General features: G+C 51.1%; 1 protein-coding gene across 1 annotated transcript; it reads left to right on the top strand.

Annotated features, from left to right (window-relative positions):
* Nucleotides 1-7994: 7994 nt before the first annotated feature.
* IBSP (integrin binding sialoprotein) lies at nt 7995-12934 on the top strand. The gene is made up of 7 exons (XM_071555097.1): nt 7995-8067; nt 9150-9214; nt 9294-9344; nt 9472-9543; nt 9723-9779; nt 11766-11867; nt 12166-12934. Exons 2-7 carry the CDS (start codon nt 9161-9163, stop codon nt 12763-12765), a joined length of 936 nt encoding a protein of 311 aa, XP_071411198.1. The 5' UTR covers nt 7995-8067; nt 9150-9160; the 3' UTR covers nt 12766-12934.
* The last annotated feature ends 2879 nt before the right edge of the window (nt 12935-15813 follow it).

The following is a 15813-nucleotide window of genomic DNA, read 5'->3' as shown; positions in this document are numbered from 1 at the left end:
GTAAACAACATATTTTTTATTTAAAATCCCACTCAGGCCTTTCCTCCTTGTTCATGTCTGTATGATGAGCTGTGCAGGGCGGGTATCGATGCTGATAGATGAAGCCATGGGCTGTTGAGTATCTGTGCTGTTTCACGTGGAGTTGTGGCTCTGTAGGGGACAGGCCCCAAGGGGGCAATGTGAGTGGACAGATGATGCCCTTGAGCTGCCTGGGACCAGAGGTGTCATTGCTGAGCATTGCAATAGTGACATCAAAAACCAGTAAAGAATTTAAATAATTCTGTAATTACTTATGACAGAACTGCACTTAATTTGTAGCCTCTTTCAACCACTATGAAAGCTGGGAGCTGAACAGCTCCTGGGTTTTATGAGCCAATGGAAATCATGTTTTAATTTTCACCCTGTGTAACCTTTTTTTTTACTTCTGTATGAGGCCAGCTCTGAAAATTGCAGCTTCCCCACGCTGCTGCTCTGGGAATGAGTCTCTTTCCTGACGCTCCCTCCTCCACCCCACTGGTTCCCACTTCACAGTGAGTAACTTGGCTGTGACTTGCCCCTTATTTTTGGACTCCTTGCATAAGTTCTGTGAGTAGTTAGGGATGCTGTGATGGTGATGATGCCTGTCAGGGTCATGGGTACCAAAATGCTGATGGGCAGCCCCATCGCTGGGGTGAAAGACGACGAGCATGGGTTTGGCTGCAGCCCAGAGGTGCGAAAAAAAGGGCTGTCGCTTTGGTTTAAAGTTGTAGTAGTGACCTGTTTGCTGCGGGGCGGGGCAGGGCCGAGCGCTGTGTGAGCTCTCTCGTGTCCAGCAAGCGGTGCTGCTACACAGGCAGCAGGGACGTTCTGGGTGCCGCCTCTGGCGCAGGGCGGCGCCACATCCGTGGGGCCGTTAGAGGTGATGTTTGCGTGGGGACAATTGGTGAGAGTGGAAATAGGGACTGGGAGGTTTTTTTCGAATCCCTTCAGGAGATCGAGGAGTACCACGCAGCTCTGCTGTGGCCCCAGCCAGGGAGCGGGACGGTCAAGACGCTGCAGGGTTGGGATTAAACTTGCAGTTTGTGCATGACCTTGTGTCCGTCATCATCCTTGTGTGAGCGATGCTGGGACGAACAGCAGCCTGACTGGAGAGGCGATTGCTCACCCTCGCCCCCCTGCAAAGGGGTGGCGAGCCCTCATCCTTCTCGCTTCACGCACGGAGGGAAATACTAGGTTAACTTGGGTTTGGTCTGAGCGGGAGGCGCGGGTGCCTTGCAGACAGGGCATGCAGCACCCCCGCTGCACCCTGTGCCGAGGGGCAGCAATTGTGCTCTCCCTGCACGTGGGTGCCCTGCATGTGCCTTCCCAGGGACGTGCTGCAGTCCCCGCCAGCAGCCCGAAATTTGCCTCCCGCTGCCTGGCTGCTCCCCAAAGGCCGAGGAGCCGGTGCCAGAGCTGATTGCTGCCTGCCGGTTCTGCCAGAACGGCTTCCCACGGGACCGTCCCTCCTGGGCATTACGGGGCGGGGAAACTCAGCCCTTCACTGTGGAAACCTCCTGCCCGGCCGCAGGGAGGGAGATGCTCGTGTTGGCCCCACGCAGGGATGTGCTCAGAACTTGGCAGTACGTGGCTGCAAGGACACAGATGGCACTGGACTATCCCTATTGAATGCTGTTCACCCCTCTGCGAGCAGGGCCACCCCGCTTGACATCTGGAGGGCCTTAATGATGGGCAGTGCTTCACAGGGTGAGGTTTTGGATGGACAGAGTGTGACCAGAAGATGCGTGCTTGGAGGATTTCAAGGCATTTTTAGCAGTCCATGTGTTTGGGTTTTGTGGCATATGCTTGTTCATCAGAGGAGAATGAGCATCAGAGGGGAGTGCTCCTGCACCCTCCCGTTGGACAGGCAGGAAAAGCAACTGGGAAGGTCAGCCACAGGCTCTGCCGTGACTGGAGATGTTCCTGCCTCCAGTTTCGGGAATGTGATGAAGTTGTAAGGGTCAGTTTTCCTGATGGGTTAGGCAGGGACAAAAAATGCCCACATCAATGTATGCTTTTATTTTCCACCCACATGACATTTTTTGTGCATTGGGGTGACCTCTAGAGCTGAACGCAGTGATTTACCCAGGAATCAGTGCTGGGGTTTAAAGCAGGTATTTTTGGATGCATTTGGGGTTGTGAAAACATAAGTTTGCATCATCTTAAAAGAAAGGTTTCTTGTTTATTTTTTCTCTTTTTTTGTCCTTTCCAAGAAGAAAAAACTCTATTTTTAATAAGTAGCTGGCGTGACTGAAGGGGTGGGAGGCAGCAGTGGTGAGCCTGGCTGTGGCAGCTGGACCTGGGGCAGACATGGCACAGAACCTGCATTTATTCAACACCCTTATTCTCTTGGCTTTGGTGGGAGAAATAGAGATACCCTTACAGTTCACAGGCCCCCGCTTCTTCCAGCAGTGGCTTTTTTGACAGCGCAGGCAAAGGTCCTGGACTTCCCATGATGAGCTGAGTGCCACAGCTGGTTGCAGGGCTTCTCAATGGCCCATGGTTGTCTTTAGCAAAGTGGGAATATCTGTGGAATAAACATTCATAGAATCATAGAACGGCCTGGGTTGGAAGGGACCTTAAAAATCATCTAGTTCCAACCCCCTGCCATGGGCAGGGACAGCTGTTGCTGGTGAGGCTGTTCAGAGCCTGCCTGGTCTTGAACACTTCCAGGAAGGGGCATCCACAACTTCTCTGGGCAACCTGTTCCAGTGCTTCACCACCTCACAATAAAAGATTTCTTCCTAATATCCAATCTAAGCCTACTTTCTTTAAGTTTGAAGCCATCCCCCCTTGTCTGGTCATTACATGCCATTGTAAGAAGTTTCTCTTCAACTTTCTTGTAAGCTCTCTTCAGGTCTGATGGGATTGTCTCTTCCGTGCTCACTGTGATAGAATTCTGTGATGGGAACCACTCCTCACCAAGCACTCAGCGAGGCTGGGAGAGTTTGATTACATTTCTTTGTCCTTCTTCAATGTGGAGGAGAAACCTCTGATGGAATTGCCATGGCCATCAGTCTGAATGAAAGAAAGTCTTGGCCATGGGAAAACAGCTGCGGACCTCAGTGAAACACCAAAATATTACAAACCTTTTGAATGCTCTAAGGAAATTTTTCTTCCAGCTGCCTTTGCTGCCATGCACTTCAATGGCAAATAAGTTTCCTCCCCAAGCTCAGCCATGTCCTGGGAGTTTTGTGGTCCCACCAGCACTGTCCCAAGCACCACAGGATGGTACAAATAAAGTTTAGGCATTAGCATCCACCTGTACTCCAGCCCCTAACTCATAATGGAGATCTTAAAGCTGCACAGTGAGCAAGTGGTTTGCAGTTCAGTTATTTTGCTTTCACACCCTGAAATGCAAAGCTGCAAAGAGATGGTGGTGTGTTTTAGCAGAAGGCATCAAGTTACTGAATACAGGAGCTGAACCTGCTCCTGGGTAGTGTCCTAGACCTGATGCTGTTTCACCTACAGAGCAAAAAGTAGGTTCATGATAGTGTGAAAATTTCCAAAGCCACCTTTTTCAAAAATAAAACGAGTGTCTGAATGTTAGGGTACTTCTTGCAAGAGACTTCCCTGTGTATATAGGCCAGTTTAGACAAGACTTTGAGCAACCTCGTTTAGCTGAAGGGGCCTGTGGTGAGGGGATTGAAACTAGATGATCTTTAAGGGTCCTTCCAACCCAAACCATTGTGATCCTGTGATATGTGGATACACATACTAGTTTTGTGCAACTCATGTATGTACACAATGGCATGTAACTGGTGTAAGTGCGGCAGTTCCTGCTGACACACGCAGTACTCTCTGTCTCTGCTGCAAGTGGCACCTTTTTGATCCCAGACTCAGGGCTTTTTTTTCCAGGTGTGAGCAGGGCTTGCAGTGGTGGGGAAATTGGCGGCCATCACTAGTGTGGCACAGGAGCAGCGTGTCTCCATGCCTTCCAGATGCCTGACTGTCCAGGGACACTGATTTAACTTTGTTAGAGAGCCTGTTTCCTGAGCTGCGTGTGCAGGTGGTTGGTTGCTACTTCTGCAATGAACCCAGGTTATCTGCCTGCTCTCCTTCTGAAAATGGAGCCTTTTAGGGGGTTAGTTTGGCTTTTTGTTCTGTGGCTGTGTTTGAGATCTCTCACATATGGATGGAGGCAGCGGATGGTGGTGGGATGAGACTTGGTAACTTATTCTGACTGATGAGCAGCTTCTTGCTCCTGAAAAAAAGCAAAACAAGCACAAAACCAGAGGAAATTTGATGTACAGATACTGCTCAAACATGTGAAGCCCTGGGTGGTAGCAAGTGTTGGGATTTGTGATAATGCTGTGACCCTGCCTCAATGATTTGCTGGCTTTCTGTTCCCAAAGTTCAGAGTGCTTCAGAGTGCTCACATTGCAGAGCTACTTCTGGCCCACATGTTGCCAGGCATGTAAATAGAATTAATTTCCTTTGTCTGGTGTCTGCGCAGAGAAAAAAGGAAAATCGTGTGAAATGTTCAGTTGCAGGGGGCCAATATATGAAAGTTGGTACTGATAGCTGAGATTGACACGTGGTGCATTTTAGATCTCTCCCCTCATGCTTTTATTCCAAAATTGACTGTTGGTAAAACAATAACAAGCTGTGTGCCCAACTGTTGCTGGTTTGCATTTGGGCTTGTGCTGTGAGAGGAAGGGGAAAGAGAGGGGCCTTCCTTATTATTACACTTGCTCCCTCTTCTTTCTCATCACTTCTCTCCCCAGTCGTGGCCATGGCACACAAGCTTCTGGCCCTGAGAGCAAGTGGGGAGAGGTGAAAGCCAACTCTGCCTCAAAGTGCCCCCCTGCACATTGTTTCCTGGACACTGAACTGTATGGCAGGGGTGCCCCTTTGCCTAGCTGCAGCAGCACCTTTGTCTCTTCCCACTGTGCTCGAAGTGTCCTTTTGGTTTTGTTTTCTTTACTTATTTTTGGCCCTGAGGTTTCTTTCCAGAATAGCTCCAGGGCGTGGAAATAGGACGGTGCAGCCCCAACCGCAGTCTCAGCCCCGCACGGACCCGGGCAGGACAAGAGCACGCTGCTCTGCTCATTTACCACCCTGCAAAAATAATAATTAAATTTGGACCTAGGAGCCATGTCAGCCTGTGCAGACAGGGACACTCTGACCGTGAGGTCCCCATGGGCCCAGGCAAGTACATCAAAACAGTACATGGTGCCCTTGCTGAGTGCAAGCTCACCCAGCTGCAGCACAGAGCTGGTGCAAACCCCACCAGTGCTGGGTCATGGGAGATGTCAGGGTTTGGGCACAGCAGGAGCTGCCTGGGGGGTTCATCACCGTGGGCTGTGTGAGGGGCAGCAATGTGCCCATACAGGGTTTGGGGAGCATGCTGTGTGCCCAACCCCCAGCTTGCTCAGCAGGGTGTGTAAGGAGCAACACAGTGGCGTACTTGTACATGTTAAAAAGCTGATGGGAATGCAGATGGGAAACCATTGCATTTGCACATGTGGGCTGCATGATGCATGCCTGCTTCATCATTTCAACCTGAAAAAAGGGCTTTTGCTGCTGTCACCTGATCATCCGGTTCCAATCAACCTTCCAACAGATCAGGTTGCTCAAAGTCCCATCCCCAGGAGGTAGATGAACTGTTCTGTGTTTTGTTTCCAGCTGTTTAGCTACAAAGGAAAGATCATTTTCATAAAGCTTTCGGAGCCTGCAATCACTTTTAATAACAGACACCTTTTCGGGCAAATGGGTTCTCTCTCCAAGCCTTGCTCCCTTAGAGAACTGGAGTTCTTGCAAAAGCATTAAGAGACCAAGAAGAATGCTCTAGCTCTGAGATGTGAAGCTTTTTAAAGTAATAATAATAAAAAACGTTCAGATGGAAACGTTTTGGATGCATTGGCTGACTTCCCTGCTGGTCTCCCTGCATGATGCTGAGAGGTTGCTGCTGCTGGTGGCCTGCCCGGGCAGCACCCGCTCCAGGAGCTAAACATAGGTGCTGGCTGCACAAGGCACTTGGGCACATGTTAATTATCCTGGTGCTTTTTAGGGATCTTGGGTGAAATATGTGTTTTTATAGTCAGTTTTCTACCCTTTTTTTAAGCAGCCTGAAGCAGAAGCCCTTTAATTACATTAAAAATCACCTCCCACCAGCACTCTCTGTTCCCAAACCCTGATGAAATTTTAAGCTCAAAGCTGGGCACATGCTCACTGCTTTCCTGGGCTAGGTAGACCAGGACAGCATGGGATAGTGGGAAGCAGGGTTGTCTCTGTCCTGAGAACACTGCATACCCCCCACAGCAGGGCAGACCCTCCAGCTGCTCCAGCCCCATGGGGCTGGGGGAGCACGGGGACCCTCACGATGCTGGTTTCTCTCTTTACTGGAGGCTGCTGTGCTGGCACTGGAAAACTGCATGGCTGCTTTTTTTTTCTTTTTTGTGTCTGTGGGTTTTCCTGGCATGAGGCGCCAGTAAAAAGCCATGACCAGCTCCCAGCCTCCCTTATAATTAGTGCTCCTCACATGACACAATAGGCTTTGAAGCCCATGGGGCAGGGGCAGCCAGGGCTGCTGGACCCCCAGGGCACTGTGAGGGACCTCTCCCTTCCCAAAAGCGTGTGATGTGTATGGTATTCCATCAGCAGTTAGCAACTCCCCATGATGTACCTGTTGATGTGGTGATGAGAAAGAAAGAATAAAAAAACCCAGAGGCTTTGTCACTCTGGTCATAACCTGGGGATTTGGTTATCTGGGATTCCTTTACTTCCCAATCAAATTCAGCCTCAAAGTGGGCTCCCCTGGATGTAGATGAGGCTTCTTGTGACCCTACGTTTGAGCAGAAACATGAACATTCAGGTCTTTTGTGGCAAGGTGGATTTTTCTGCCCTGAATAACCATAGTTTTACCACTAGCTAAGATGAGTGTCATGGACCTCCTTGAAGGCATGCTTTTTCCAGTGTTGCTGCTCCCTCTTCAAGGAGTGTAGGGCTGGAGGCATCAGGTAGGATTTTCAGTTTTCCTTGCCACTGTGGAAGGCAAAGCTTCATTTGAGGAGGAGTCATTTCCCTGAGCTGCTGCAGCCCAGGTGTATGAAGGAGCTCAGTGACCTTTGCTGAGGAGTGCAGGAAAAATATGGGAAAGAGTAAGACATGCACTGGAGATATGGGCGACTGAACTCTCAGCACAAAGTAGTAAATATAGGTAAAGAAGAAAAGACACCCCTGCAGAGGTGGGTGCCAGGGCAGTATCCACGTGCCCCCACCTACTATCATCAGGTGCAGGGCAGGAGGAGTGGGCTCTGACCACTGGCCACTAAGTTCCCCATTGAGCTCTGACTAGCCATGTGGGTGGTGGTTTTGCTTTTTTTGGTTTTCTGCTTCTCTGAGAGCATACACAGATTTCAGCTGGGGAATGCCTGATTGTGGAGAGCAGGGGGCTGGGCTGTCTGTCCCGTGTGGGTCTTCATGGTTTGAGGGAAATGAGAAACAGAGCAGATATGCATTTTGTAGCATCACTGTGGCAGAAATGGCTCTTAAAGGGGGACTGATGACACCTATATCTGAGTCCCTTTGTCTTTCCCAGCCCTTGCCAAGGCCTCTGCAAGCATTTCAGAGAGTGGTTTGTTCAGATTTTGCATTTTTCTCTGTAATGGCTGTGCCCAAGTGGCGGTGGAGCTGGGCCTTTGAGGTTGGTCTACTTGAAAAAACAGTGACAGAATTTCCCAAAAACGAGAGGTGGACACCCCTCAGGAACAGATTTCCCAATATTTATTTTAATTTAAGCCCACAGTGTTATTATACCCTCAGCCTCCTGGCCATTCCTTGGAGGCCAGACCCTCAATTAAGCGGCACAGTGCAAACCTCCCCAGGTTTGGCAGCGGCATGGGGCGCTATGTTTGTGCACCAAATCTGCCAGCATTGAAGTTTTGGGGGTTTTCTGGTGCACAGCAGCGGGCTGGCGTCACTCTGGGCAGGGCGGTGACTGACTTGGGGGGGGGGGCAAAACCAGACCTTATATCCCAGCAGGGCAGCAGCAGGAGGAAATCTGTGCCAGCTGACTCCGTGGGTAGCTGTCAGTGCTGTGGCAGGGTAAGCTTGCTGCTACTTTTTCCAGTCTGTTGTACACTGCTGTCTGCTTTTTGTAGGGGGGTCGGGAGGGTTCAGCTTGGTGTCAGGGCTGAATGCTGCTTTTTGTCCTTTTTCTTTGGGTCTGTGGCTTTATGAAGCACTTGAGTGGAGGGGGTGAGCATCCAGAGCTTTGCTGTGTGGTCAGAGAAGCTTGTGGCCACTTGTTTTCAAGCCTGAATTAAGCAAAGATGGGGAAACTTAAAGCACAGGCAAATGTGGTAACAAATTCCCCAAGCACAGCTGGTGATGGGTTTAGACAGAGGAAGGGTAGGGAAAAACAAAGTTAGTGGGCCTGCCTGAGCCTGGGCAATGCGGGGGGCATCCCTCCTTGGGGGAAGTTTGGGAGACTGCAGGATGGGTTGGGTGTGCTCCTTGCTCCTTAATGGAGGAGGGCAGGCTGGGTTTTGGTGTTTAGGGTGTGTAGCTCAGACCTGCCCAGAGCCAACATCCCCCCAGATATGCCTGTGGGGAGCTCCTTGTGTTGTGCCTTGCCACTGCTATTTTTGTCAATGGCAGACTGCAGAAGTCAACTATATTCACTTCTTTGTTTGCTTATTTATTTTTCCTCAGTGAGGTTAAGCTCTCTGTGGTGTAATCCCCAGGAGCACTGCTACCTGGGCAGAGCCCAAGCAGGTCTCAGGGCTGTGGAACCGTGGCCACAGTGGGCAGTGCTCCCAGCTGCTCCTGTCGCAGCTCCAGTGGGGCTTGGCTTTCTCTCCTCCCTCAAAAACAATGGGGAAGCAGCAGTAAGTAGTCCTGCTCTGAAAACAGTGCGTCTACTACGTGGTGAAACTCACTTCTCTGGTATTTTGTGGCTTCTTGAAAAAACAAGATTATTCATGGCAAAAAAAAAAATAGGACTTGGGTCCATGGAGAGGTTGAGTGACCCCACTGGGAGGTGGCTGGAGATCAGCCTTTCTTCTCCCTGCTCATCCCTGTTGACACAAACAGGTGTGGTGGTTCCCCCTACCCCAGATGGTTTGAGGTAGTGACAGTGTTTTCTAGCTGAAAAGCGAGCCCTCGACATGTTTCACTGTTCCTAGAGAAAACAGCCATGAGGACTGTCCTGGTCTTCATCTGCCTGGTGGGGGTGGCGTGCGCCTTCTCGGTGAGTGCCAGGTAGGGGGGGACCCCCAGGCCTTGCTGGGGCTGGTGTGGGACTTGTGCCAACCCACCCTTTCCCCCAGGTCAAGAGCTGGCTGCGGCGAGCCAAGTTGGATGACTCAGAAGACAATGCGGTAGGATCTTCCCCCATCCTGCAAGGCCAGTCCCACATGGTGCTGGTCTTGAGGAAGAGCATGTGTTCGTCACTCCTGTACCCAAGCCCCCAGCCCGATGGGATTTACCCCCTTCTTTTCCTGATAGGTGTTCAAGAACAGGCACCGTCATTACCTGTACAGATACATCTATGTGTATCCCCCGCAGCGCCGGTACCAGGTGGGTGCTTTTGAGGGGTTGCTGATGCTTTGCTGCCCACCAAATGCAGGGATATTGGCCCAAATGAGATGGGGACATGGTCTCTTTGTCAGTGGCCTGCAGGACTGGGCATAGTGTTGCACTGTGACATCAGCAGAAACCTACCCACCCACCTACCACTTGGTTTTCCCTCTTCTTAGGGCAGTGACTCATCCGAGGAAGAGGGGGATGGCTCGGAGGAGGAGGAGGAAGGGGGGGTGAGTATGGCAAACCAGCAGCCTGCAAAACAAATACGGGAATTTGGGAACTTTCTTTGGTTTTGTAGTCTCTGCTCATCAGCATTTGTGGTCGCTGACCGCCCACAGCCTTGCACTCTGGATGCAACTGGATTTTCTACTCTGGGGCTTATTTTATTACTTTTTGTTGACTTTTTTCCTTTTTCTTTCCTTTTTTTCCTGGGTGGGAGATGCTCCAAAAAACCCTGACACAATTGCTCTGGGTTCCCATTTTCAGTGACTTAGAAAGGAAGAGGACAGGCCAAAAAGCAGAAGCAGGGAGGTTCACGCAAGGAAGAAGGTGCTGTTAGGAACTCCTCTTACCTTCCTCTTTGAGGGTGTGTTGCCTCCACAGTGGTGACAAGATTGCTGTGGAAAACACAGTTATGCTGCACAAATGTGTGTGTGTGTAGGAACACAAACTAATGAAAATTGGGAAATGCACATTTGTACCAGCCCAGATGGTAATGCTGCTCCTGTATGCTGGATCAATATGAGCTTGGGCACCTCTGCATTTGTAAGAGTCACCCAGGTTCAAAATCAAATGCAAGGGATTACAAAGGTCTCTTGTGCCTCACCAGGCTGCAAATGCTCAAAAATAATGCAGTGGTCTCAGGCATGTGGGTGCTTTGAAAGAAGGATCTGATATACCTGGAAACCTGTATGTCAGGTCTAATCATATCTTTTGTTATTTTCTTTCCTTTTTTTAAAAATTTTTTTAATTTAAGGAAAGCCTGGGAATCTGGTGTTAAAACCCCCTTTGGAGGCTTTTTTGGGGCTGGGGTACAGTATGGGATGGCCCTGTCACCTAGGCACCTCTTCCAGCCCCAGCACCTCCATGCAGTTTGCCCCTTTTTGCCTGTTTCTCTCCCCTACGATTGCAATCTCTAGGGATAACTAGTGAGATGGGGGAGCCAAAGCGGGAATTTCACTCCTCAGGAAGAAATTAAGTGATATGCAGGAATGTAGCTACTGTTTGGGACTGCCCCTTTCCTTTCCAGGACACCAGAGTAGTGGCTTTTCCCAGGCAGGAATGCTGTGTGCCTTCACTGGAAGAGGGTGGTCAGCAAGAGAAATCATGCTGAAAGGCCCCAAGGTCAGTTATAGGCATGTAGAGACCACTGTTGTATCAGCTACTAGATGGGAAGCATCGCTCCCATCAGTACAGCTGGCTGCACCATGCAATTCAATGGCTCTCCCATTGGAGTGGAAAACAGCCTGGATTTTCTCTGGCATCACGTGCACCCATATTTTAAGGTCTGAGTTTGCCCAGGGTAAGTGTCTGTGGTCTTGGCAGGCAAGCAGCAGGGATTGCCCAGGGCAGGGATGACACTGACCTTGCATCTGCCTGCCATGGCTGAGTTCATCTACTGGTGGCAATGTGCTTGTCCTCCCAGGCTGGGCACTGGGTGAGCTGCCCCACCAGTTCCTCAATAGTTGCTCCAGGCTCTACTTGCATTTGGGATATTCATTGTGCTTTTCAGCAGAGCACGGTGCTGTGCATGCTGCTGGTTGCCCTGCTCTGGTCTCTGGGGCCAAGCAGTGCTCGATGGTTGATTGCTGGAGGGGTTCAGGCTCACACCTGGCTTTCAGCCATCACCTCTCACTAACCATCTCAGATGACGTGCAGTGTGTCCACGTGTAGTGTGCCTGTGGCTTTCTCTGTTTACTGGAAACTGGGAGAGGTAACTTCAAAAGAAAACCTTTAGATGCTTTGTAAAGGAAAATGTGCAGCCAAGAATGGGAACACCCAACTCCAGCCACCACCACCTAATTGCACAGCTCCGGCTGCCCTGCTGCAGCTTCTCCATTTCAGCCTGGAACAAAACCCGTGGGAAAGCAGGAAACTCGGAGCAGTGCCCAAATGCTGTGTGGGGATGCTGCATTCTCCCCTCACTGCTGGGAGGGCTGCGCTCCATTCCTGCTGCTAACTCCCTGCCCTCTCCTCTCCTCTCCCTGTCCCTGCAGAAGCCATTTCATGCTGGCACCAAGGCAGCTGGCCATCTCGCTGGAGCAGCCCCTGGGGACAGCCAGGGTGGGCTGGGAGGAGACGTCGCATCCCCCCAGCAGGTGTGGTTTGGGGATGAGGAGGGGAGTGCCTGTGGGGAGGGGTATGTTGACTGCATGTTTGCTTGCACCCATGGGTGCTCTGCACCCCATTTCTGCCTTGGGTGCTGCTGTGCAAGATACCCATGGCTGCACCAAACTCTGGGCATTGACTTGGGGTTAGAAGGGGTACCCTAAAAAGACAGTCCTGCCATGCAAGTTGAGGTGTGTGGGGATGTTCAGCAGTGCCCATGCATGTGCCTTGCCACATGGCATTGCAGCCTCCTGACACCCAAATAATGTGCTATCTTCCCCCTGCCAGGGCAAGGACTGCCAAGGAACCCTGAAGGGGGTCAGGCACAGAACTGCCAGTAAGGGGGAAGACTCTGAAAATGAAGACAGTGATGAGAATGAGGAGGAGGAGGAGGAGGAAGAGGAGGAAGAAGAAGTAGAGGAGAATGAGAATGGCATTAATGGCACAAGCACCAACAGCACTGAGGGGGCTGATGGACCTCACAGCAATGGTACTGCAGTGGCTGAGGAAGGCACTGGTGCAGCTGAGGAAGAGGAGGAAGAGGAGGAGGAAGAAGAAGAAGAGGAAGAGGAGGAGGAGGAGGAGGAAACCGAAGCCACCACTGTTGCCAGCACCACCAACGACGAAGGGCTGACCCAGGCGACCACTGTGGGAGATTGGGGACCCACAGACGCCACCACAGATGTCACCACAGTTGAGGAGCTGTGGGAGTATGATGTGACGGCCAGGGACCATGGCCGGGGAGATGAGGGCACCACCGAGGGCGGGTATGAGGAACAGGATGAGTACGCCCGCGGGGACACCTACCGGGCCTATGAGGATGAGTACGGCTACTACAAAGGGCACGGCTATGATGTGTATGGCCAGGATTACTACTACAGCCAGTGAGCAGGTCAGGGGCAGCCCTGGTGCTGCCCCCCACCTGCCCCACCCCACTCAGGAAGGTGCATCCGAACACTCACTGCAGTGACTGCACGCCAGAGGGGATGCCAGGCAGCTTGCCATGCACACTGGCTCCATCCCAGGGGGTTTTTTGTATCTTGCAAAGTGAAATGAAATAAAGCAACTGAACTGAGCTTGTTGGTGAGGAAAGGTTTGCTGCTGAATTTGCTGGGGTCAGTGGGACAACCCAGAACTCGGCAGACTGAGGAGCTACAGATGCTCATGCTGGTCAGGGTTGAATCTTGTTATTCCAGCTCAGATGCACATGATAGGAGGGAGGAACAGAAAGGCTAACCTGGAAAGCCTCTGTAGAATCCCATCTGAAAAATGAAAGGGCACTTTGAGTGTCACTGTTGTGGGATTACAGCCATGTTTTTATAGACTTGACATGAATCTCCAATTAGAACTGAACCACATCTTCCGTTCCTTGATGGCATGCCTCCCATGGCCTGACCACACAATAAGCAATGTTAATAAAGGTAAAGACACTAATTTATCTTTCTGTGCATCACTAGTGTAGATGCACAGCCCTGTAATGAGGCCTTAGCTTATGCATCCCAGTACCAGGCATGTGAATACAAGGCTAGGCACCTTGGATGTGTGTATTGAACTAGTACTGCAGCCCAAAATGTCCCCGTCACACAGCCTCATTCCCAGAGCAAGGCAGGGCTGTCATAGTGACAGCATTGCATCCACTCACCTCCTGCATCAGGGATGGGGATGTGCGGCTTGTAGTCTACAGGATCCCTGCTCAGAGTCACTTCCCAACAGGAGTGTGTTCCTGTCCAACTGGGGATCAGCACTATGGATAGGGATGGAACAAATCCCTCTGAGTTCCAGGCAGGTGCTACCATTTGGGAATAATGGTGACCCTCACACACAGTTCATGGTAGGTACCATGCTACTCTCCCACTCCTAGAAAGGAAACCTGTGCTCAGCTCCCGATGTAGGTCTGACTGCAAAACAAGTCTATCTATTCTTGTAGCAGCAAGCTGCTGGACATTGTACAAAACTGCCTCCGTGTGCCAAAGCTGGGCTGCAGCTACTGGAGAGGCAGGAGGTGCTGGCTGCAGAGTGGGCACCCCGAGGCCAAATTCCTGCAGTGGCACTGAGGAGCCCTGCACGTGCTCATGGTCAGTGGGAGGGACATTAAAGCCCCATCATCCACATCCCCAGGGGGTGCCAAAAGACGTCAGGGAACCAGCATGGACAAAGGGCCTTGGTCTTGCCAGGGGCCAGGTCCTGTTTCCACAGGGTGCATGCGTCAGTCCCCCAGGCACCTGGCAAAAGCTCTCCTCCCTGAGCCAAGGCACACGGGCTGGCTCTGGTACCTGTGGGCCAGCATCTGACTGCAGCTCCCTGAGCAAGGGCAAGTTTCATGCTGGCTCTGTGAGTTTCTGCTGCCTGAGTCTGGATGCTGATGGTTTAAGAGTTTCCGGTGTTAGTGTGGCAGTCGTGCCAGCTCCCAGGGTTTGGGTTTGGGCAGAGTGATGAGTGGGGTGGGAGCTGCTGTCACCACCACCACAGTGAGTGGCTGAGCCAGGCTGGCTGCAGCAAGGAAAACCCTTCTTGTCAAAGGCACAAGTGACCACCAATGCCATAAAAACTTGAGGCACAGAGGAGGAGGGTACGTACATCCTGCACATCTTTGTAGCGCCTTTCCATAACAAAGGTGGGCTCGAAGGGTCCTGTGCAAGATATGCGTGGAATTTTTTTTTTCTTTTTTTACCACTGTTCTATTTTGCACTTGGACAGTTTTAGCTCAGAGGGGTTGAGGTTAAAACCCAAAATGCAAGTGTCAGAAGCTACGCCATGGTGGCAACTCTTGGCTTGGCCAGTGCTGCCTTGTGATGCCAGTCATGCCCAGGACCAGGCCTGGCTCAGGGTATTGCCCTTTCCTCTTTGCAGCCCTTCTGGCTTTCCCATGTTGGTCACAGTGAGCATGCCAAGACCCACTGCACACCTTCTTATCAATAACCAAGCTGGATGTGTGCCACACTAAGATCTGCGCTAATCATCGAGCAATTTCGCCTTCAGAACAGATATTTATAAACTGTGCTTTCTGTTTATCCAGCCAGGTGGAACATTTGATAGCTGTCTTTCACCACAAACACATTTTTAGCTGGAAATTACTCCCCCTGGTTATCTGCGGGTGCTGCCAGTACTGACAAATGTCCCTGGGCAGGAGCTGATTGGCTCTGCGCACCTGGGACCAACTTTAAATTTCAGCAAAGTGGGCATAGGCTCCATGGTCTGCTGTTGGGATCTGCTTCCGACAGGGAAAGGTAATCTTCTTACCTAGTTACTTGCCCTGTCTCTCCCTAGCCCTTCGGCTCTGCCCTCCCTGAGCAGGGCTTCTCTCCTGCTTTGACTCCAGGTAAGCCATGGTGGGGATGGGGACATCCTAATGCGCGGCTGTGCATATCTCTGCATTGTGCTCTCCTGTACTGCTGATCTTTATGCATGAATTTCTTTCTGATGTTTCCTACAGCAATGCTTGTATGGCTGAATATAGTATCTGGGATGGATCTGCAGGCTGGTTGGGTGAAATAAGAAGTATTGATCAACAGAGCTATTGCCTCCTGCCATTTATCAGTGCTCTTGAAAAGAGCCTGCAAGTTTCTTGATTCAGATTTAGTCTGCAGTAGTTTGGGGGACCATTTATTGCAAATACCGACTTAAACTGCTTTGGCAGAGAGAAAGAGGCAGCTTGAATTCCTGGTGTCAGAGCACCCACTTGGTGCTACTGGCCGTGCCCTGTCCACAATGTGAGAACATTGACTTTGCTGCAAGAAATGCAGAGAGACAGGGTGATGTTGAAGGTCACCACAAAGGCTGGGGAAAGCTAGGGTTGCTGGAAAACCTTGCTGCCATGGGGGCTTTGGGATAGCAGGAGCTTTTAGGTTGCTGCTAACTGGGACCATTGGGGACCACAAGTCCTAGGAAGACAAACTCCAGTGATGCTTCACTTTGTGCCTCCAGGAGCAGCCCAAG

This window comes from Pithys albifrons, chromosome 5, assembly GCF_047495875.1.
Source record: "Pithys albifrons albifrons isolate INPA30051 chromosome 5, PitAlb_v1, whole genome shotgun sequence".
NCBI classification, from domain to species: domain Eukaryota; kingdom Metazoa; phylum Chordata; class Aves; order Passeriformes; family Thamnophilidae; genus Pithys; species Pithys albifrons.
The sequence above is the reverse complement of the archived record's forward strand: the minus strand, read 5'-3'. Positions and strand labels throughout refer to the sequence as shown.